Source organism: Salmo salar, chromosome ssa17 (assembly GCF_905237065.1).
Source record: "Salmo salar chromosome ssa17, Ssal_v3.1, whole genome shotgun sequence".
Taxonomy (NCBI): domain Eukaryota; kingdom Metazoa; phylum Chordata; class Actinopteri; order Salmoniformes; family Salmonidae; genus Salmo; species Salmo salar.
The window spans coordinates 53335140-53360197 of NC_059458.1; the positions used below are offsets into that span (position 1 = coordinate 53335140).

The following is a 25058-nucleotide window of genomic DNA, read 5'->3' on the forward strand; positions in this document are numbered from 1 at the left end:
CATTTCAAGACATAATTTGTCAGCAGGCAGAGAGGCAGACCAGAGCAAACATTCCCAGAGAGCAAGTCAGTCACCCATATCAGAATCTATATCGGAGAGCGATCATGATTCATCAATCAAGTCTTTTACGTAAATTATTTAAGTGACAGTCACTTTTAACATCCGTGCAAAACTACAGGGGTTCATAGCTGTTTAAAAAAGCTACACATCAAAGGTCAGCAGCAGGTATCAATCATGTTACCGACCGTATAACCAGCCACACCACACACCGCTCACAACGCCCTGACCTCCTGCACTACTTCTTCTCAACGCCACGTCACCATGGCAACGGCCCTCTAGTGGCCACATGGTGTATCACTACGCCACCATGATCTATGACGCCTACAGTGGTTATGGCAGTGGCTACTGTATGTAAGTTTGCATTCACGTCTAGTGCTGCCCTCACACTGTGCACCTATTCGAAAACAGGTTCTGAGTGCAGCCTGAACATCTTAAAATAAGCACTGTCTGAAGTTGAAATATGGTCCAGGAGTTGACTACAGTGATTAAAGGACTGGAGTGCATTCAAAATGGCACCCCTATTCCATGCACTATTTTTGATCAGAGCTTTATGGAGTACTCTGCTTTTCCATTGAGACTTACCCCCCACACCAGCGGGATGCCAGTGTTATGTTAATGTCAGCTGTTGCGTTGTCATCAGTGTGACACTACATTTAAGTCATTTCGCAGACACTCTTATCCAGAGCGACTTACAGGAACAGTTAGGGTCACGTTCCTTGTTCAAGGGAACATCAACAGATTCTTCACCTAGTCAGCTCGGGGATTCAGACCAGTGACATTTTGGTTACTGGCCCAACACTCTCAACCACCTGCCGCCTAAAGACTTGCGGCGAGCAGAATCGACGACCTTTGCATCATTCAAGACTGTTGCTTTGTGAGAAGGTGTTAAAGTTCACAGTTAACAATTGTTAAGTAACTGTCAGCAGAAAAGTACCCGGGGGCTTGGCTCCTAATTAGAGCAGGTCCACCATAGCCATGACTCGGAGAGACACGGGTGCCGAGCCCGCGTAGATGGAAACAGAAAAGCCTGAGCCTCTTGGGTAAAATACTGGGATAAACGCGGAATATGGGCCCTGGTCAAAAGTAGTGCACTACATAGGGAATAGGGTGCCATTTGAGATGAATCACTGGTATGTTGGAATGCATCCATGCAGCCCAGCATGGGAAGCAGCCTGTCTGACTAAATCCCTAAGTCCTTCTGATAACCTGCATGTGATCCATGGTAGGAACCATGCCACATTTCATATTAAAACTAATACATACTCCGACAATATGTGATATGTGCTTTTACAACACAAACAAATGACTGCTGTTAAGTGCGATGTGTTTTTCCTATCATGACTTCATGGTTATAACTCAACAGCTCATCCACTTTGCTATGATTTATATTTCAAATTCCCTATGTGACGCTAGACTATTTCTCCCAACCCGGCACATCATCTTACTACCGCTCCATTATTTGCAGGCAATTATTAATACATGAACAAAAAAATACATGGTAGCTAACAGCGCTTCTCAAAACTATTAGTAAATACTGTATACACTGAGTGTACAAAACAGGGCACTCAGTGTATACTGAGGACACCTTCCTAATATTGGGACACCTTGCTAATATTGGGTTGCACCCCCCCCCTTTTAGGCCTCAGAACAGCCTCAATTCATCGGGGCATGGACTCCACAAGGTGTCAAAAGCATTCCACAGGGATGCTGGCCCATGTTGACTCCAATGCTTCCCACAGTTGTGTCAAATGAGCTTAAGTCTCTGGTCTGATGGATACTCGCTTTATACTACAGCTCAAGTGCAGGAGCAACACTTGAGTTGGGGACACACATATAGTATGTTCCATAATGAGTGTCTGTTTGCTGTCTCCCTTGTTCATCTCAATAAAGGATTAGATAAAGAAGTGCAAAGAGGACAAACGCACTGTACAGTAAGTGGTTGTCGTGGAGACGACCTACCGCGGGCCTTCCTCCCGGCGTTTTGCTCTCGGGGGTTTTATTCAGCCAGTCGTTGATGCGGCCCGCCACACCTATCTTCATCCCAGCTGCTTCCTGTGTGGCGAGGGGGAACAGAAAAAAAGACACGGACAAATTTCAACTTTAGCAGAACGCCCTGGGCGTCATCGAGGATGAACAGGAAGTGGCAGTGAAACGAGCCCCTTCCTCTCTCTCAGCCCCCCCCCAATCCCTCTCGGTCCTGACTTCCTCCCAAACGGAGTTCCAGAGTCCCTGTTGTTTCCCGGTCCCCACCTTGTACGTGCCCCCGCCGCCCCCGGGCGAGTTGAACACGTTGCCTTTCTCCCACATGGTCTTAATGTTACGTATCCCATCTGTCACCATTGGCAGGTCCACGGCACCGGAGCGTGGGGACCGCATCTCCTTGTTCTGTATAGGGAGAGAAGGGAATGGGAGACTATGTTAGTGTTGGATTCAGAGTGGGGAATGATCGATGTCGGCAAAGGAGAGAAGAGAAATGTCTTATTTTGTGTTTTTATATCTGGAACTCTATTTGTGACTTGTTTAAAATGGGCTCGAGAAAGGAGCCATACAGAGTAGGCTTATAAATAAAACACATTGTAGTACAGTATCATTACCATTATCTAATGCATGTACTGTAGCTTTTAGACTCAGAGCAGTATTGAAATATACTCTATGTGCTGGATATGATCATCAGCAATGGTAAGTAACAGTTATACAGTCCCAGTCAACACAAGATTTCTTTCCAACATTTTTCTCATTGTGCTCATAGGGCTCATTGGTAACAGTAGGTCTAGTCAGGTGATGTGTGTTGATGTGTAACCTCTGACCTGGGCAACAGAGGTGTACTGCTCCAGTCTGTTGTCAATCTTAGAGACGACAGGAGAGTGAGACGTCTTCACCGTGCTGCTCAGAACATACAGCAACAACAGAATTAGCCAAAGGGTCATTTTATTACTGAACTGTATGACTTCACACTGAGAGCACCGGTTGTGATTCAAACAATGAATGGAAATGACTGTTCACCTTTTCTGTGCCGACTTGTTCAGAAACTCTGCCCTTTCACCGATCTGTAGACAGATCAGTGAATTATGCATCCACCATTTATTAGACAGTAGCCACACACACACACACACACACACACACACACACACACACACACACACACACACACACACACACACACACACACACACACACACACACACACACACACACACACACACACACACACACACACAGTACTCCCACATCCCACACACCATCCAAACCCAGCAGCACCCTCCTTCTCTTGTTCTACCTTTCCCTTTTTTTTTTACCAGACCCATTACATCCCTGTTTAGACTGGGCTTTTCCTAGCCCAGCGAGACACAATGTGACTGACTGTTCTGTTCTCCACAGCACTAGCTACAGCTACTGTCACCCAGCCAGGAAAAGCATAGAGCAGAGCAGCACAGGCCTTTTTCAGGCCCTGCGCTGTGGGAACCTCGCTCCGACTGCTGTTTATGATATACGACAACGGGGCTAAGAGGGGGGGAAAACGTTCCTGAAAAGAAAAAAAAAACAACCATCCATACCTGCTCCCTCTAAAAAATGTAATAAAAAAGGACCCTGCTTGGTCTCTAGCTCAGCTCTGCTACTGAATGTGGGTGTTCCTAAAATACTCCTCTCGACAGGAAATACCCCATTCTCAGGCTGCAGCAGCACATTTTAAAGAGCTCCCATTCCAACGCGGGTACACTAATCCTATTAACCTAATCGGTTTCCTGCATCCTCAGAGTCTGACGTTCTTGAAGGGAGCAGCTCTCTTTGTCTAGCTAACTGTGTTGACTCCTATTTGCAGCTTCTGGAATGTTGTATCCTAATGTCACTACTCTGGAATACTTCTGGAACGTTGTATCCTAATGTCACTACTCTGGAATACTTCTGGAACGTTGTATCCTAATGTCACTACTCTGGAATACTTCTGGAACGTTGTATCCTAATGTCACTACTCTGGAATACTTCTGGAACGTTGTATCCTAATGTCACTACTCTGGAATACTTCTGGAACGTTGTATCCTAATGTCACTACTCTGGAATACTTCTGGAACGTTGTATCCTAATGTCACTACTCTGGAATACTTCTGGAACGTTGTATCCTAATGTCACTACTCTGGAATACTTCTGGAATGTTGTATCCTAATGTCACTACTCTGGAATACTTCTGGAACGTTGTATCCTAATGTCACTACTCTGGAATACTTCTGGAACGTTGTATCCTAATGTCACTAATCTGGAATAGTACAAGAGGATCTGAGTATGTCCTCCTGTGTCTTTGTTACACTGGAACTACAGGAAATGTTGTCACAACTATGGCATCGTGACTTGAACTACAGGAACAACACACTGCAGGAATCAACTAAAATAAATACAACTTCTATTAAAATGACTAGTGTGTAAGTCTGAATCAAACAAAAGGTACACAACTCACTCCACTGTAAAACAATAATGTTAGCACAGCCACTGGAATGAGTATAACCTCACAACAATGCATCACACACGCATTAGCTATGAGTAGAACAACGTTGCCCATAGACACTGATCTAGGGTCTGGTTTACGTTCCTCCCTCCTAATGGTTCAGGTTTAGATATTGGGAAGGGTAGTCTGATCCTAGATCTGTAACCTATGGGCAACTTCTACCATCAGCTGTACCTACAGTGAACATGATGACAAAGTAAAGCTGTGGAGAGGAATGGAAGGATGTTAACATTTACCAACAGACCAGACCACAAACGACAACAAATGGAAATAGATTATTACCTCAAAAACGATTAAAAAAACCCACTAACACACAAAGTAAGACTATTTCAGGGCAGGTTTCTGTGAGTCCAGCCTGTGAGATGGATATTTGCTAAACTTGGAGTAATTCGATTTTCTCCATTGGCAGAATAGTGAAAACCCCCATGGACATTCACTGCATGGGAGTTTATTTCCGCAACACTGGAGCGTTTATTCACATAAGTTGATTAAACACACTACTCCATGAAAAATATTATCTTTATGGTGATAAGTTGTGGCATTTCCAGTTTCCATGCCTTGTACGCAGTAGCAAGACAACAGACAAACCCACACAGACAGAAGACAACAGAACAGAGACACTTATTGTCAACAACAATGACGCCATAGTGTTCCCAGTAAAACTGTCCTGTTACCTAGAATAGGTGAATTAAGCTAAGGTAGAGATTATGCCATGAAAAAGACTAAGACGTACAACCTATTATATAAGAGCTTGAGTAGCTTTAAGGATCCCTGCAGTGTACTTGCTGGATTGACGACAGGGTTAAAGCTATGTGACAGTATTCGGACATGGTCATAGACAGACAACACAGAGGGATGTGACTGAGAGGTCAAAGGTCAGAAGTTGTTGAACTGACCTTGAGGGAGGATCCTCTGGGGCTGAAGCATTTGAAAGGTTTGGCCTCTCCGTCGACAGGCTCCACCCCCATCTGCTGTCTCTTCTCGGCCGCCTCCGCCCTCCTCCTCTCTATCTCCTCCTTCATCCTCCTCTTCTCTTCCTGAGAGATGCGGAACACAGCAGAACGCTCAGTTATTAAAACGGTCACACACGCACAACCAGGAATGTACGCACGCAAACGATAACTAAGCACGGGTATCTTCCTCTAAAGTGAACTTTGGCGTAGTCTATAGATCAAAGCACCACTCCTCTAGTGAAAATACTTCTTTACAGTTTATGTTACTGTATTACAGTCTGTTCTTATTGGTACTGTACAGTAGGTAAACACTATTTATATTTGATGTCCAGGCCTCTATTTGATGTCCACCTATATCCAGGCTTCTATTTGATGTCCACCTATATCCAGGCTTCTCCCACCCTGACACAAAACCGTCTCTTATACACCACAACATGAGACAACCCCATGTTCAAAGCCAAGCATAGCACAGAGACCTGTCTGGAAATGACAGAAGCTGTGTCTGAAACGGCATCCTATTCGCTATATGGCGCACTACTTTTGACCAGAGCCGTACCCGCAGAGCCCTGATCGAAATGAGTCCACTTTATAGGGATACGGTGCCATTTGAGATGGAACCAGAGAAACCTGTCCTCTTCGCTTGAAGTCAATGGGTGCAATAATATTAACAACCAGGGTTTTTCTATTCTTTTGTTTTCTATTACAGTACTACTACCTACAGTAGACTAGGTGATCGGACAGTGAATGGTGCAGTGTCAAGTGCAAGTATGAACAGGCAAATTATGGACTGACTATCATAGCTTAGATATGTTAGGGTGAGGTCATATAGCAGGGGAAGAAGAATGATGGCCTATAAATGAATTATTATTGGGATTCAAATAGGAGTGTGCTGATAAGGATGCAGTAAAATAAGATCATGTCATGGTGAAGCAGGCAGGAATATGACATATAGCTGTTATCTTCAACAGGTGTTATGACTAAATCAACTGAACAGTCTTGAGATGAGGAGAGGGAGAGACAGAGACGGAGATAGAGACAGACAGAGAGAGAGAGAGAGAGAGAGAGAGAGAGAGAGAGAGTGCAGAACAGTGAAGGAGAGCGGCACAGAGAGAGAGAGAGAGAGAGAAAACGAGTGACATCACCGCTAAAGAGACACTCCCCTTGTCCACTTCAAACCCTACCTCCTCTCTGTCCTTCTTCTCGGCCTCCTCCTGTTTCTTCTGTCTCTCCTCCTCTTCTATGATCTTCCTCCTCTCCTCCCTCTTCTTCTTCAGCTCCTCCAGCTCCTGCTCAGCCTCCTGCTGCTTCTGTCTCATCCTCTCAAACTCCTCGCTCTCCGCATCGTCACGGCGACGCTTCAGCTCCTCCAGCTTAAGCTCCGCCTCCAGGCGCGCCGCGTCGTCCTGCTCCTCCGCCCCCGCCTCCAGGGAGCGCACGCTGCCGCGGCTACGGGTCCCGCACAGGAAGATAGGTTAACGTCGTCACACAGGTAGAAAGACAGCCACACGTGCAAGCATACAAATGCACACGTACACACACCAAGACTCAGCCTGGCGCTGTCTAAGGTAACAGTGTGTCTAAGGTTTCACTCTAGTGCTTCCCTCTGGGGAGCTAGGATTACATGACCCGTGTCAAACACAGCAGTTCTGCTCTAGAAACCAATCACGTTAAACAACAGAGTGTTTGTGTGCGCTGGGATAAATATGCCTTTCAATTACCTTACAGACGCTTTGGGCAATACTCTCCCACCGCTCTCCTCCCCCCATATTTTGAATCATGACCAATGTAAAGTGAAGACCACAGAGTGCGTTTGTATGTGTGTGTACGCATGCGTGCATGTGTTGCGTGTAGCATTAAACCATTAGGGCACATATGTCTCTGGCTCCTACCTCAGGGTCCTTTCTGTTTTTTTGTGTTTTGGAGGAGTCTCCTCGTGCAGACCTCCATTCTGCTTTTCATTCACCTGCAGGCACAGAACACACGCTGAGCACACTGAACTCCGGGAATGAAGGAGTGCTTGTGTCTGTGCGTGGGTGCTTCTACGTGACATCACACCATTCCAACCTGGACCAGTGACTCCACTCTGTGACCCTGGCTTTGTCCAGAATGACACCCCGTCCCCCATTGGACTACTTTTGGCCAAGTCTTCAAAGTGGTGCACTATGTAGGGAATAGGGTGTCATTTGGGACACACATCTGAGAGCAAAACAGGGGGGTTGCGGAAAGTGAGTAGACATGACAACAGATGCAAAACACGGGTTTCACACACAACCTCTTCCCCACTGTGGCAAACATGCAGCTGAACACACAGTGACCGTATTGTGACCACTCTGTCGATGGCATGGCATTAAACCATATTAAAGATAATCACACGACAGTGACCACAACCACACCTTATAAGGTGTAGCTCTGTTACCGTGGATGCAAAACCACACTGTGACCACACTTAGCGTCTAGAGAACTTCAATGTCTGGGAAATATTCATTTAGGCTACACCGCTACTCTTCTTCATTGACAAAGACATGAGGAGTTGTCTTTAGAGTTATTATACAGTATGATTTCTGATCATTATTTCGGAGACATTTGAGTTATCCAGAGATGTTCATGCTCCTATTTCACACCTCTATGTTAAAGTCCTACCACATCCAAGCCGTTTTGGATTGTTGATATGTCACAGTCTTCCTCAGTCTCATTGTTCAGCATCACTGTCGTTCCCTCTACCTCTAACTGATCTGCTTCCTCAACCTCTTCCTCTACCTTATCACTTAATTCAGCATCTTCTTCAACCTCTGCCTCTGAGTTGACTGATTCCTTAACCTCATTTAAAACCACCGGTTGTTCTTCTGTATCTTCCTATGAGAAGAATGGGAGTGTCACGTTTTATCAAAAATCAGATAGACGATCAGCAAACTCCAGCCACCAAGCCAATCAATATATCCATGGTCATACCTCGTTTCTAGTTTTTTCGTCAATGGATTCCTATGGATAAATAAGGTACATTTTATGAATGAAAACATGCTGACGGAAAATGAAATGAAAATGGACAGAAAAGTCTATAAAATAAGAATAGACTGACCTGTTCTCTCATATAGGATCGTCTCGGTTTCTCCTCCTCCACCTCTTCCTCCTCTTCTTCCTCTCCCTGCTCAGCCTCTTCCTCCTCCGGAGCAGCCTCCCCCTCCTCCTTCTCATTCTTTCGGCAGTTCCGCTCTTCCACCTCTTCTTCGTTGTCTTGGTAACGGCCCCTGCGGCCGACGGACCTCTCATCCACACTATTCTCCCCGCTGCCGTGGTTACCGGCATTGCCGGGGTTCTGATCCTTCTCTCGCTCCAGAGCTTCCATCATTCTTTTCTGCCTGCGCTCCTCTCGTTTGGCCATGCGCTCCAGCAGGGCCTGCTCATCATCGTCTCCTCCACCCGAGGAGGTCACAGAGGAGGAGGACACCGACACACTCTCAGTCACACTAAGAGAGAGAGAGATGCCACAGTCAGTTACACAGCCAATCAATATCACACTGAGGGACAAAAACAGTAAACCACTGAATTCGCTATGTGGTCACTGCTTCTGAAGTTAAACTACCCCTCTCTGCTGAACTTTCCCCAAGATCAGGGCACCACAACACAGTCAATATGGATTTCTACTCGGCTCATATGGACATCAACAACAGGGGAAATAGCATTTCAGCTCCATTTCCAATTGACACGTCTAATCAATTTACCTCACTGAGTCTTCTGGCTTCCTAGCTTTAGGCTGTTCTTTTATCCACATGTTAGGTCCAACAGCGTAACTTAGGCCTACACGAAAGTTCATGGCTGCTTTTCTCTCCCAGAAACGTGTCCAGTCCACATTACACTAGCGACTAGCTACCTCCTTTGCCCAGCCTCATAGCAAGTTAACAGGGCATCCATACGACACAGTACGTGGGTCTGCATCCAACCCTCCAACCACCTCACACATACCGACAGAGTTGAATACAGGCGGACAACACCGTTTGGCAGATGTTAGCACAGAACCCAACACAATCAACAACGGGCCGGGTTACGTCTGATCACAGGTCGAGACAATCCCTGACTTGTTCAATACCCACAGGATATGGATGTGACCTCACAGAGAGAAACCATTCTCCACTACAACGGTGCTTCTGTACTTGTGGATGTCAGAGCAGCCCACTACTTCCAGTGTCTACTGCTGTACTGACCTCAACTGGACATGGTATGGGGGCGGACAGTAGGGTGAGCTATTTATGACTGATTGGTAGACAAAAGAAGAGGGCCTCTGTCTAAATGATGTAAGTCTATGATGTCTGGGTTTCTCTACTGTAAGACTTCTTCAATGCTTTAGAAAGGCTACTAGCCTACAGTATGACAGCAACCCACCGTGCAGCTATTCTATTGAGAGAGTATACTATAAAAAGGAAAAAAAATCAGAAGAGGACAGGAAAGGACAGCTGACAGGAAACCTGGACAGGAAACTTCCTCCAGGGATGGCCTGAGCTGCATTCCAACAGCGGATGAGATCAGGGTTACACACCAAGGTTGTTATAGTTTTATTATTTTCTATTTGTTTTTATTTCTACTAGATTTAAGATGTTTATTTAGTTCAAGTTTGATAAAAACATTTTTACATAATTTATTTTCAGTTTAAGGGACAAAGAAGCCTATTTGTGGGAGGCTAGGAGCCATTTACGTGTTTAGTGTGTGTGTTTTGGGATGTCACTTATGCATAAGGTGAAGGGTCAGGTCATAGGTTAGGTTTAAAGGTAGAATCAGCGAGATGACGTACAGTTGAAGTCGGAACTTTACATACTTAGGTTGGAGCCATTAAAAGTTGGCTCCCCAGCAGTACTCATAAACCAGAACAGCCATGTCTGAGGGGTGAGTCTATAACTGTCACACTCTGTGCCTTTCAATCAATCACACAACTATGGCAATGTTGTCAATATGGGACAGAAAATAACGCCTTCTTTCGATTTGTTTGTTTGTTTGTTTGATTTGCAATATGTTGAAACAGACCGGTAAGTCAGTTTTGGACATATTTTCCCCCCTCATACCTTTTGTTGTGCCTAATATCTTAAAATTGCCCTTTTGTTCATTACTTTGCTTTGTTGTGCACAGTTAAACCTTTGTAACAGTCCTTTTGATACTGTATACATACAGTTGAAGTCAGAAGTTTACAAACACTTAAGTTGGAGTCATTAAAACTCGTTTTTCAACCACTCCACAAATTTCTTGTTAACAAACTATAGATTTGTCAAGTCGGTTAGGACATCTACTTTGTGCATGACACAAGTCATTTTTCCAACCACGGCTTACAGACAGATTACTTGACTTATAATTCACTGTATCACAATTCCAGTGGGTCAGAAGTTTACATACACTAAGTGGACTGTGCCTTTAAACAGCTTGGAAAATTCCAGAAAATTATGTCATGGCTTTAGAAGCTAGACTAATTGACATATTTTGAGTCAATTGGAGGATGTATTTCAAGGCCTACCTTCAAACTCAGTGCCTCTTTGCTTGACATCATGGGAAAATCAAAAGAAATCAGCCAAGACCTCAGAAAAAAGAATTGTAGACCTCCACAAGTCTGGTTCATCCTTGGGAGCAATTTCCAAACACCTGAAGGTACCACGTTCATCTGTACAAACAATAGTACGCAAGTATAAACATCATGGGATCACGCAGCCATCATACCGCTCAGGAAGGAGACGCGTTCTGTCTCCTAGAGATGAACGTATTTTGGTGCGAAAAGTGCAAATCAATCCCAGAACAACAGCATGTGAATGCTGGAGGAAACAGGTACAAAAGGATCTACATCCACAGTAAAACGAGTACTATATCAACTTAACCTGAAAGGCCGCTCAGCAAGAAAGAAACAACTGCTCCAAAAACCACCATAAAAAGCCAGACTATACAGTTTGCAACTGCACATGGGGACAAAGATCGTAATTTTTGGAGAAATGTCCTCTGGTCTGATGAAACAAAAATAGAACTGTTTGGCCATAATGACCATCGTTATGTTTGGAGGAAAAAGGGAAGGCTTGCAAGCCGAAGAACACCATCCCAACCGTGAAGCACGGGGGTGGCAGCATCATGTTGTGGGGTGTGGGGGTACTTTGCTGCAGGAGGGACTGGCGCACTTCACAAAATAAATGGCATCATCAGGAGGAAAATGATGTGGATATATCAAAGCAACATCTCAAGACATCAGTCAGGAAGGGTTAGGGTTAAGCTTGGTCGCAAATGGGTCTGCTAAAGGCAATGCTACCAAATACTAACTGAGTGTATGTAAACTTCTGACCCACTGGGAATGTGATGAAAGATATAAAAGCTGAAGTAAATAATTCTCTACTATTATTCTTATATTTCACATTCTTAAAATAAAGTGGTGATCCTAACTGACCTAAGACAGGGAATTTTTACTGGGATTAAATGTCTGGAAACTGAGTTTAAATGTATTTGACTAAGGTGTATGTAAATACCCGACTTCAACTGTAGATGCAAAGTAAACAGTAGTAGTGGGTCAATTTCCACAACAACCAGGAAGCAGTTGTAGTCCCGTATCTACCACGTTGTAGCAGCCTGAAACGTACCCGTAGACATTCGCAGATACTCTGTGTGACTGCCTGAGAGCAAAGTGTTGCATCATGCTCGTCTCAAATGACGCGTTCGAGCAGATCACTTTTGTCAAATCTTTCAAAGTGTGTTGCATTCTGGGGATAAAAATGGTCCAACTTAGGGCCTCCCAAGTGGCGCAGCGGTCTAAGGCACTGCATCACATGCAGTGCTAGAGGGGTTACTACAGACCCGGGTTCATTTTCCAGGCTGTGCCACAACCGGCGGTGGCCGGGAGTCCTATAGGACGGCGCACAATTGGCCCAGCATCGTGAGGGTTTTGCCGGTGGGACTTTACTTGGCTCATCGCGCTCTAGTGACTCATTGTGGCCGCCTGGGTGCCTGATCGGTGTTTCCTCCAACACATTGGTGCGGCTGGCTTCTGGGTTAAACTGGTGGGTGTTAAGGAGTGCGGTTAGGCGGGTCATGTTTCGGTGGACGCATGACTCAACCTTTGCCTCTCCCGAGCCCGTTGGGGAGTTGCAGCGATGAGACAAGATCAAAAATTGGGGATAAAATACAAAAACATATTAAAATACATAAATAAAATGGTCCAACAGTCATGACGTTTCTGCAGTTGCTCCTCACCGACTTCATCCTGCAGCTATCATCTACATTGTGGGAGGCTGTATTGTCAACCAATCATTAGGGTGTTTTTGTTTGACCTACACAAACATGACTGAAACAGGAACCAATTTTCCGTGATTTATGTGTATAGTGGATATATACAAATAAATGTGATATGAGGTTCTCTCCATTATTGATTGTACAACGTGTAACATAATATTACATTGGGATATTTTATGTTTGGTGTGTGATATGGGGGTTAGATACATGTTGATTTCGACATTGTAAAAAAAAAACTAGCCTTGCTGTTGGAAAACCACATTGGTGTCCGACTTTCGGCCGTCGCAGATGCATCTCCCTGACTTCACTCCTTGTCTTTCGTCTGCAGTAAGGTTGATTTAGCCTTACCACTCAAAACGTTCCAAATATCTGCTGTGCTGCTCTTGGCAAAGCCATCTTGCCTGCCAAAAAACTAAAACTCGAAACTATCGAAGATGATAGTTTCAGTTATTCAGTATAGTTTTTCAAACAGATATGTGAATCATTTTATTTCAGTTTACTAAATTGTTTTTTGATGATTAGTTTTCGTTTCACTTTCCGTTTACTATAAGAACCTTGTTACACACAAATCCATTATTAAAAGGGGAAACTGGGTTCAAACCACAATCTCCTGCCCACCACAATACTGTTAGCCCCTGAGCTAAAGCCTAGGCATTATGTTTGGGAGCTAACACACGTCTTCAGGTCTTACCTGTGGCTGTTGGTCATCACCACGCTGTCACTGGGCTCCTCGCCTCCCATCCCTCTCATCCTCTCCTGACGTGCCCTGCGTCTACGCTCCCTTGCAGCCTCCTCCTCATCCTCATTACTACCCTGGAAGGCCATCCTGAGGGAGAAAGAAAGAGAGGGGAAAGAGAGTCAAGTAAGTAATGAATTTTTTTAGTTATCTGGAAAACAAAGAAGAAAAACATAACCATAGGTTCCAGTGATGCTGAGAGTAAGTCCTTCTTTCCTTAGTCAGGGATCAGGGTATTTACAGTACAATATAAAGACTCTTTTATCTACTTGACTCACTGTACTCTCACCCTACCCTGTTCTGCTTTACTCTCTCAGGCCACTGCTGCTGAGGTTTCACTTTTGACACCCTGATGAAAACAGTGTCTGGAGATGTGGCTTGGCCAGCGATGAGAGGAGAGGACCCCGACCGTAACATGGCTGCTGGCCCACGCCTGCCTCAGTCCAGGCTCGGCCCAGTGGAGGGTTGGAGTGGTCGGGAGCTGTAGTGTGTGAAGGGCCGTAGTGTGTGTGTGTGAGTGTTTTGCCTGTACTATGCCAGCCAGCCGAGAACTTTACAAAGGCCAGATCACCGATCTCAATGCCCTGCAGTTTGACAGGAAAGTCTCCAGCCCACAGATGTTCTTAAAAAAAAAAGGTACCAGTCCATTCTATTTAGATTAATCTTCAATTTCATGAATCATTCATGAAACATTGGGAAAGCCTCTCCCCTAAAGGTCTGAACCAACTTCTTCTCTTCCCATCTGTTTTTTTTGTGTGAGAAGAGCTCCATTCTGTCTGCCTCTGTGTGATCTTCAACATCAGTGTCAGGCATCGGCTAAGCTAACATCATATGGCCGTTTGGTAGTGTGTACTGCATGTTATTGAAGCATGTGCAGTTAACATGCTAAGCAGAGTGGTTTTATGGGAGACTTTACAGCTTGCGAACAGCAGGCTCTCCTGCTGGGTAAACTGACTGAGGAATGTTGTTATAATTGAACGCCCAAACCAAACCTGGGGGGACAGTGACACACCTCTCTCTCTCTCTCTCTCTCTCTCTCTCTCTCTCTCTCTCTCTCTCTCTCTCTCTCTCTCTCTCTCTCTCTCTCTCTCTCTCTCTCTCTCTCTCTCTCTCTCTCTCTCTCTCGTCATCTTACATCAACAATCCTGGGAATATTTCAGTTGGAGCTTGCATTGACGCATGCTTCAAAACGTGTACGAACAAAGTACGCATCTGAGAACTGCCCTCTGTGCTCATACTCCGACTGTTCCGTGCTCCAATTTGCGTACTCAGGAACACAGTCGTATGCATATTGTGAAAACACACTCTTTCTCTTATTTGGTCCCTCTCACTTACAGTGCATGGGAGTGTATGTACGTTTGAGTGCCAGGGAGAGAGAGAGTGTGTATGCTAAAGGTCTGCACCGCTCTACAATTTGATACACATTTCCAATCCCATCAGACTAGAAGCTCTATTCTAACAGTCTATATTGCTCTTCATGCTTAACATATATCCTGAAGTGCAATTTGTAAAAATAAAATAAAAAAAGGAGCAAAGACCGACTCAACCTCTGGAGAATAGTATTGTCCCAGAAACAGCCTAAATGGCATGGGAAACTGAGACAACAGCCAGTCCTTAGTGGCACAGTGCAGTTAGTATGACAGTGTCTCAGGGTTGACGATGCTTTATGACAGTCCAACTCTTAACAGCTTAGTTAGCATTCTTGTCAATCAAACGCTTGGTGCTCTTGGCTCTAGACTGATGCACCAATGAAGGCCCCAATGCAATATCCTCATTCCTTATAGACCACATACCACTTCAGTACGGCCTCTCCTCCCATCAGAGAGAGAGAGAGAAAATAGGGAGAGATCTTATCCCATATTCAAGATAATAAATCTTCCTATACAGTAGGCGCCTTTGCAAGGGAAGCTGGCTAGCCAATGACATGTATAACTTATGTTGGCCATCACATGAAGATGTTTTCTTTGTGGAGTAAATTCTGCAGCTGGAGGGTGAAGGTAATCCTTTTATTGCAAGTGTGTGAAATTTTCAACAGTAAACACTTCTGCATTTGTTTTATATCGTAACAGAATTTGTTGCCGTTGTCCGTTTTTACAATGTGTACAATAAAGTTGATTTAAGCCTAACGTTGCATTCAGTTCCTGACTACTTGAGTAAGTACGAAATGTCCAGTCACACTAGGTCCAGTCACCAAACACATCAGGGGAAAAGATTTCCATATATTTTCTTTACGACAAAATATCTCAGCAATGTCTGTGAAAACAACTTCGGAAAGCCCATGGGAAAATACTTCTTCACCTCTACTGGACTAAAATGGAGAGAGAGAGAGAGAGATAGATAGATAGATTGAAAGAGAGAGAGAGAGAGTGCACAGGGAGGGGGGGGGGGGGGGGGGACGTGATTTACTGCCAAAACGTCTGGCCCATTCCCACGCTCGCCCGTCCTTCACTTTCTCCTGCAGGCCCAGAGAGAGCAGCGTCATTTTCCCGATCCTGAAGTCTACAGACATTCTAGGGACCCTTATTGTGTTATCAGTGCTACATAGACCTATATACCTTTGAACCTGCTCGTCACCCACCTCTACAGCTCCTGCGCTCATTTCTGGGCAACTGAGTAAGGGCCCGTACAGTGCTTCCCATGGTGCGATTCCCACTGGCGTACGAGTTCCTTTTGAGTTATAGCTTGACAATATGGGTCCTGTCTAGACACATTTGTTCGCATTATATACGTTGTGGGGCAAAATTAACTTCCCCGAAATTTAGTGGATGGGTCACAGGAGCACCAAAACGTGAGGGAGCCAGACCACTGCTCCTACTGTAGTCCACCCCAAACATTCAGAGCTGGGCAGAGGCCCTAACAGACACAAGCAGGCCCAGTGAGAGTTTATGGTGCAGGCCGTCGGTTGGGGAGGGCATGTTTGGAACAGTCCATTTACTGAGGATGGGTGTTATTTGGGTCTGTTTGGAACGGTCCATTCACTGAGGATGGGTGTTATTAAGATCTGTTTGGAACGGTCCATTCACTGAGGATGGGTGTTGTTTGGGTCTGTTTGGAACGGTCCATTCACTGAGGATGGGTGTTATTTCCTGGCCTCTTCCTGGCCTCTCTGGAGACCTGACCTACACACAGATGTGGAGGAGATGGGGGGAAAATGGTAGCTTCGCTTCTCAAAGGGCAGCAGACTGACAAACACTAGCCTGCACAGAACTGTTTTGCATGTTGTCTCAGCTATGAAATAAATCAAGTCAAGTGCATTAGGGTCTGTCACCAAAAGGGGTGTGACATGACAGAACAGGGTTACAAGGTTTGGGAACATTCCAACAGAATATCATTTTTTAAAGGGGACAAATAAAAAACACAGTCAAAACATTCCAGTGTGTGTGTGTGTGTGTGTGTGTGTGTGTGTGTGTGTGTGTGTGTGTGTGTGTGTGTGTGTGTGTGTGTGTGTGTGTGTGTGTGTGTGTGTGTGTGCGCGTTACATTGTCATAGCAAAGTCCTGGCCAGGACAGTACGTGAACTCCACTGTGCAGACCACCAACCAGACAGCTTGAGATCCCAGCTATATTGCTGTATGTCATTTGTCACAGAGTGCAGTACAAAAAGCCCAGTCAGGTAACCCCTGGGTCCACAGTGACTAGAAACACAAACACTGCTTTCTATACCACATTCTTTAGGGGAGCTGTGTGGATGCCTATACATTCATTAGACTGTGCTCAATTAATTCAATCAAACGTTAATTCCAGTATGCGCAGAGTATTAAACCCAGCAGAACTACACAGTAGATGGTGAAGCGGAGTCCACCTTGGCCTGGTAGTCTCTGGCCTGCTGGTGATTAGGACTGGAGCTTCACCGCTCTGTCAACAAGACAGATTGTTCTGTTCTAGACTGGGTTTGACACAATGCAGAGCCACGAGTGCTGGGGAACTCCTAGGCCTCGCTCTCTCCACGCACGCACGCACACACACACACACACACACACAGAGCAGACAAGAATCTTGGCTCACTGGGCTAAAGGAGGCGAATGGAGCTCGTCAAGCCTTCACCACCTGATGACGGTTCAATCTGTCTGAAACCCTCCAGGACTTTCAGACCTCCATATTGCATGTACATGGGCAATATAGTAAACCAAGCAAGCATGCATACCAGTGGAGGCTGCTGAGGGGAGGACAGCTCATAATAATGGCTGAAACGGAGCAAATGGAATGGAATCAAACACCTGGAAACCATGTGTTGGATACCATTCTACTCCAGCCATTACCACGAGCCTGTCCTCACCAATTAAGGTGCCACCAACCTCCTGTGATGCGTGCACGCACACACACACACACACACACACACACACACACACACACACACACACACACACACACACACACACACACACACACACACACACACACACACACACACACACCCCTCCTCCAGGGCCTAGCAACTAGGAAACAGCTCCTTATGATCTCTACTAGTAAACACTTATGATGTAAAAGCGTTTGGCAGCCTTGACTGCAGATATTATTGTATAGACTGGAGTGCTCTCACTACCCTGTCTCCTCTCTCTCTCTCTGTGTCTGTTTTCTTTTTAAATCATATTTGGTGATGGTTGACTCGATTGGTCCAACAAGACAACATGTGTTTTTGAAGAACAAATTCTTATTTACAATGACGGCCTACTCTCATTTACAATGAGAGACATGGAAATATTGATTGGTACAGCATATTTGCAAAATATAGCAATGTAATCTTTTATCAATAACATGAGTGGGTTGAAAATCACACATGGTCCCGCCAACTGAAATGACTCCTTTAACTAAATAAACAGACATGAACAAACTCCCATCATGCCTATAGCTTACTACTCTTACTCGCTCTCTCTCTCACACAGTCTGTTCTTTCTGCCAAATTCCATGTTCTCCATATAATATAAACACTGTGGGATAATAAAATTATATAAAACACGGGTTTTATGATCTGTTGTGAAATATAACGACTGCATTAAGTTATCGTTCAATCAACTGGTTTAGAGCTGGAGCAATGAGGCGTAGGTACACGCCCAAAAGGTACAACAATAGACGCCAACATTGCTGCAGAAGTTTACATTTGTTGTACAACATAATCACACGTCACAATTAAATGTACAAGATTATTATATTCACTGATTAAGTTGAGCGGGAAGTATTTTCTGTTTCCAGCCACATTACAGTATTTACAAATCAGGAGGACAATGTCATAGATATCAAGTTTAAACAATCAAACAAACCACACAACAAAATGCTGGGTTAAATAGTGGACAGAACACACGTTGGGTTAAATAGTGGACAGAACACACGTTGGGTTAAATAGTGGACAGAACACACGTTGCGTTAAATAGTGGACAGAACACACGTTGGGTTAAATAGTGGACAGAACACACGTTGGGTTAAATAGTGGACAGAACACACGTTGGGTTAAATAGTGGACAGAACACACGTTGGGTTAAATAGTGGACAGAACACACGTTGGGTTAAATAGTGGACAGAACACACGTTGGGTTAAATAGTGGACAGAACACACGTTGGGTTAAATAGTGGACAGAACACACGTTGGGTTATGTTTTACCCGGCCAGCTGGGTTTATGAGCTATGATCCATCAGGTCAGATCAGAAGACTGGAGGTGTGGCTTAGATGGGGCGTGGCTTTTTGATAGTTCTTTGGCCACCAGTGAGAGTAAATGTCATTCCGGTTAATCTGTTCTGTTGTATTGTCAACACATGTTAAGAGTGAGCACTGACACTTTTGTAGCTTGCCAATCAAAACAGTAACAGTGTCATCCAAGGCCTTACAGACTTGTGCAGGCTTGTTCAATAGCTCCCGTTTGCAGAGAGCGCTTATCATATCTTCAGTTAACGTCACTGCCATATCTCTCAGTAAGGGATTGGACCTCCAGAGATATACATTGGCATATCCTATTGCCCATGATGCATATTCATGTTTTATGATGCGTGTTGCCAGGTTAAATGACTGTTGTTTGTAAGTATAAATCAGGATAAGGGATGAAGCTACCCAGACAGGCTGAGAAAACTAAGCTCCTAGAGTTAAGTAGTCTACTGTATCCTTGCTCCGTAAAAGGAGACATGGATGAGGTGATCCATTTGAGATGAGCTCAATTGAAATGTCTGGGGCTTGTCATGTATTACAGTAACTCATTTGACTTGAGGATGCACAGAGGCTTTCTATATGAGGTCAACAGTACATTCTACCAGTGACACGATGAGAGACAAAGCAGAACATATTGAGTCAGGGAGAGAGAGAGAGAGAGAGAACACAACACATGTCATCAGATCAGTGGTAGATTATTGCCTGCATGAGGAGAGGAAGCCAATATTTGCTGAGTGATGTTTTTAAAGCCCTGAGGAGAGTCCAAACTATTTAACGGTTGGCTCTCTGGTTCCAACTTGGCATGGAGATCACAGGGACCTGTAACAACCTGAGCCCAGCTCAAAGCCCTTTAACTGACTTCAACTGGGCTCTGAAGAACACTGAGGTCATATGACCACAGCACTCGCTGTGCCATCAACACCCCCTCTGGACAACACGTGTACCTGCAACTCCCTCTGGCTGCACATTTACCGTTATGACGTCATGTTCAGAGTGGTTAAGCAATAAGGCCCGAGGAGGTGTGTTATATGGCTAATATACCACGGCTAAGGGTTGTTCTTACGCACGACGCATCGCAGAGTGCCTGGACACAGACCTTATCCGTGGTATATTGGCCATATATCACAAACCCCTGGAGGTGCCTTATTGCTATTACAAACTGGTTACCAACATAATTAGAGCAGTAAAAATAAATGTTTTGTCATACACATAGTATACGGTCTGATATACCATGGCTGTCAGCCAATCAGCATTAAGGGCTCGAACCACCCAGTTTATAATGATAAACTCCAATGAGATAAGACAATACTATTGCAGATATATAAGTGTGTGTGTAGTTGTTGATGAATATGGAAGAGGTTTGAGGTTCAGAGGAGGATGAGTAGGAAGAGGAGGAGGAAGAAGGGAAGTAGGATAGGGAAGAAGTGCGGGAGTAGAGGTTGGAGAAGAGACGGAGGAGCAGGAAGAAGAGGAGGCCAGTCTTACCGTTCAGCCTCCAGGCGCATCTCCTCCCTCTTCTGCCTCCTGAGCTCTCTGCGCCGCTCAAAGTCGTCATCCATGGTTACGCCCTGCAGGATGACATCATCATTAAAGACGTTTTAGTTTATATACTGGAAGGACATACGAGTTTATCACCATCCGGTACCTCTGTATCCTGCTGGGTCATATTCAATTAGAACATGCAATGGAAAACATTTGAAAGGTTCTGCAACAGAAAAACTAAAATAGGTGTTTCTTATTGGTAGGTAGTTCCTCCCTGTTTCCTTCTGCTTGATGTGTAGTGAAAACGACCCTGACGTCTCTCTGCTCTAGACCTCGATACAGGGATGCATGTTTGCGTGTCTACTACAACATTTACTACCAATACTTGCAGTACAGTTACGGTACATTGATCTCTCCCCAAGCCAGACACACAGACATTTCACTATATAAAAAAAAAAACAATGGGAGAAAGTGAAGGAATGACAGAGGAGAAAAGAGGAGAAATCGTGTGGGGAGGAAGAGATGTTAGCACAGGATGTTAACGCTCGTCACTAAAAATACCCTGGGTACGTGACCAAGGAGAGGGACCACCCAGAAGATCCTTTAGCCTGTCATCATCAACCTACGCTCTTCTCTTACAATAACACAACTGTACACAACCCCAATCTAGTCTACTACAACAGCTAATAGTAAAGTACACTGAGTGAAAGGCTACAGTACTATACCTTAGCAGTTGTGACGATTAGACCTTCAAATATACTGTATATTCTTCCCTCTTACACCATTCCAGCCTCTCTCCCACTGCTTTATCCCAACACGGCTACAACACAAAGAGTTCCTGCTGCTGCACAATCTTTCACCGGCTTCAGCAGTCAACAGAAAAGGCAAACGCCTCTTCCGTTCGCCCTTCTACTCCTCCCCTCCCTCCCTCCCACTCACTCTCTTTTCTTGTAACTCTACGTCTCTCTCTCTCTCCCCTTGCTCTCTCCTTCCCAAACCTCTATTACTTTTCCTGTTTTGTTTATAGAGCTGTCAGTGGTTGGCTAGGATCAGATCTGGGATCAGTTTTAGAGAGGCAGGGTGGCTTCCTGAGTTGTGCTGTAGATCCTGCTGTAGCCTCCTGCTCTGTACCCCTCTGTAGCCTCAGACAGAGAGAGGACCAGAAAGGGGCTCCAACACGCACACACATGAGGACAGGAAACACAAGGACAGAGGAGGTATGCTTTAAACAAAACCCATCACTCCCAGGGCTAGTCCCTCTCTCCCTTTCTCTTTCCCTCTCGCCCTCTCTCTCCTCTCACAAACCCCACCTCCAATTCATTTTAACTAGAGGGCTATCATAGTCAAACTACGACGCACGTGTGATTTGGGCTAGATTATTTCCAACACCGCAATAATTTGCTCTCTATGTTTAGATACAATTTCGCCATTTGCAGGAGGAAGAAAATTGGCACTTGGACTTCGGCAATTCGTACAACTGTAATTAGACAAAATGAGAGCAATAACGAAAACCCTGAAGCCTACAACAGCGTTAGTTTAATCACATACTTCCCAAAAGCAGCACTGGGACTGAGAGCACGCTATTAGTATGAGTATGATTTGGGGAATATTTAAGAATAATGATTTATGCATAGATCATAATTTGATATTAGATTCAACAGGATTTGGAGCTTGCCTGTGAGAGTGCAGAGCAGTAGGTCTACATTCTTGATTTTTTGGGGGGCATTCCAGAGTACAGCCCTCAATAAAATGGAGGCATGTCAGTGTTGCACTGATTGCTTGAGAGGACCACCCATATTCTGTCAAAGCTAACATACATGGAGCAGAAGAATGGAGAGAGAGAAAGAGCGAGAGAGAGAGAGAGAGATTCCTTCCTGGAATTACATCTTTCTGACTTTCCCTCTGAGGGTTTCATAATAGAACTGCCTCTCCCTGGTCTCTGTAAACTATGGTCTCTCTCTCCAATCACTACCTCTCTCTCCTCTCCCCCTCTGCCCACTGTAAATTAAGGTCTCTCTCTCTCTCTCTCTCTCTCTCTCTCTTCCCACTGAACTAAGCGCTCTCCTTCTTCCCCTCTCACTCTACTCTCTTGCCACGGTAAACTCTCTCTCTCTACTGTAAACCAATGACTTTTTCCTCTCCCCACTCTCTGTCTGCCAGCTCCTGAGAGCTACAACGGCAATAATGAAACATTTACTAGTCAAATTAATGCTCTGCCGCAATTCTGTCTGGCACTACCCAGCGCTTAAGGAACATTATATTAAAAGCCATGTTGATGTTATCCAGACAACGTTAGCTTCATTTCCCCCTATCATTTCAGGAGAGGTTTGTGTTAACAACATCCAAAACGATGTGTCCTCTACTCACAAGGAGAGAGCTGGAAGAGAATGTGGCACCATTTCATTCTTAGAGGCATTGCAATGTTGATATGCAGTGAAATGTCGATGTACCGTTTTGCTCTGTGAGTAAAACAACACAGGAGGCCTCTTTTTCCACGAGTCATCACTGTGACACACAACCGAATAACTGTCTTCACCACGTTAGCACAAACACATTCATCTCAAGACTATGCCTCGGAAACTATTTGAGGAATGCAGCATTTTTAACCTCCGAATGTTAGCACGGCATCTCGAAAGAAGCTTTAAGTTACTCATTCACATGCCATTTTAAAAACAACTCCAGAAGATTCTTCCAGAGGACGAAGCACTTTAAGTTGTTGAAAAAAGAAAAGCTGTCAAATGTAACGTTAACATTGGCAGGCCTGTCAGTAGATAACTTACATCCTGACACTTCTTCACCGGATAAACAGAAAAGAACTGAGCGCGAGGGGAGAGGGAGTTCTACTGGGATACAACAGCAGCTTTTAGTCCATGTTATCCAAAGATTGCCCGAGTCCAAAACTGATTAAGTGACACAATATTTGGACTGCCACCCACCGACTTCTTGACTGCAGCCGTTCTGGACGACTTGAGCGTGGGACTAAAATTAACTCCCGAGAAAAAGAGGCAGAATGAAAGAAAGACAGAAATGGAAAGATTGATGCCAACACAAACTTGGCCTACTTAGAATATATCCCAACATATCCTTAGATAGCACCAACATGCACAATTTACTGTAGTGGGGACATGAAAGCAAACATGGTTATGCTATGGGACTCTGCCTAAGGTTTCCACTTTTGGCATCCCAAGGAATGCTCTGTTCTTTTCCCTTTGAGAGAAGAAAAGAAGAGGGGATTGTGGGCCGGCTCCAACCCTCCCAGCTCCCTGGCTCTGCCTGTACCTGCAGGTAAGCGCAAGTGATGTGCACATTGCCATGGTGACCCAGGTGTGAGGGTTGGCCAGGTGTGGTTGGAGGGAGGGAGCTGGGAGATATAGAGGTATCCCAGGTATCTGCCATGTCAGTGGTTGGCTGGCACAAGACCCAGGGATTGTGTGGCAGGAGCAGAGAGGGAAAGGGAGAGTGAGGCCAAGGCATCCTTCTCCTCCTCTCTCTCGCTGGGGCCTACTCATTAGGAGATGCTGGTGGAATGTGAGCTATGTGCTCTTTGCTCTGGCCCCTGTCTGGGCCTCTCAGGTGGGGTGGAGAGGTAGGCTGCTGTCACTCTTACTCACTGTCGGTCTATCCATCGGCTACTGTGAGAGACTGGTATGGCCATGTACAATAAACGTCTTCATCAGGATCGTTACCACTATAATCATCCTCTTTTTTATTTCACCTTTATTTAACCAGGTAGGCTAGTTGAGAACAAGTTCTCTTTTACAACTGCGACCTGGCCAAGATAAAGCAAAGCAGTGCGACACAAACAACAACAACACAGAGTTACACATGGAATAAACAAACATACAGTCAATAACACAATAGAAAAGTCTATAATCAGTGTGTGCAAATAAAGTAAGATTAGGGAGGTAAGGCAATAAATAGGCCATAGTGGCGAAATAATTACAATTTAGCAATTAAACACTGGAGTGATAGACGTGCAGCAGATGAATGTGCAAGTAGAGATACTGGGGTGCAAAGGAGCATGGTTTGATGCCAACACAAACTTGGCCTACTTAGAATATATCCCAATATATCCTTAGATAGCACCAACATGCCTCGCTCTCCCCTTCACTCGTTATACAAATACAGGAAAAAACTGAAATATAATGCCACCCTCAGTAACTCCGATCAAGCCCCTCATAAAAAGCTCTATGCAAAGATGTTTTCTAACTGGTGATGAGCAAATTGCCCTGCACAGTGTAACAGTCTTGAGCCGAAAGGCAACTAGGAACACAGAGCTTAATGTGTCTTTGTGTTGTGTGAAAGCACATACAAATGCAGCAGGGTCCACTTTTACTGATGGGAGATGAGAAAATGAAGGTAGTTGGGTGGGCTATTTACAGATGGGCTATGTACAGGTGCAATGATCTGTAAGCCGCTCTGACAGCTGATGCTTAAAGTTAGTGAGGGAGAT

General features: G+C 44.8%; 1 protein-coding gene across 9 annotated transcripts in view; it reads right to left on the minus strand.

Moving 5' to 3' along the window:
• The window catches only part of LOC106576070 (non-muscle caldesmon), a 54323-nt gene that overhangs the window by 8185 nt on the left and 21080 nt on the right, over positions 1–25058 (minus strand). For 5 of the 9 annotated variants that reach the window (XR_006760111.1, XR_006760112.1, XM_014152938.2 and 2 more), the window contains 12 exons: positions 20609–20691; positions 13445–13579; positions 8588–8975; positions 8461–8490; positions 8152–8364; positions 7401–7474; positions 6693–6957; positions 5455–5595; positions 3064–3107; positions 2868–2943; positions 2311–2445; positions 2020–2112 (listed from right to left, as the gene is read on the minus strand). Coding sequence is in view for 7 of the 9 variants with exons in the window: in XM_014152938.2 (XP_014008413.1) it covers positions 2020–2112; positions 2311–2445; positions 2868–2943; positions 3064–3107; positions 5455–5595; positions 6693–6957; positions 7401–7474; positions 8152–8364; positions 8461–8490; positions 8588–8975; positions 13445–13579; positions 20609–20682 (1668 nt within the window). In the remaining 2 variants the exon portion in view is untranslated. Of the gene's footprint in view, positions 1–2019; positions 2113–2310; positions 2446–2867; positions 2944–3063; positions 3108–5454; positions 5596–6692; positions 6958–7400; positions 7475–8151; positions 8365–8460; positions 8491–8587; positions 8976–13444; positions 13580–20608; positions 20692–21330; positions 21516–25058 lie in introns of those variants that run through there. The other 4 variants (XM_014152937.2, XM_045699716.1, XM_014152941.2 and 1 more) reach the window with 4 other exon arrangements.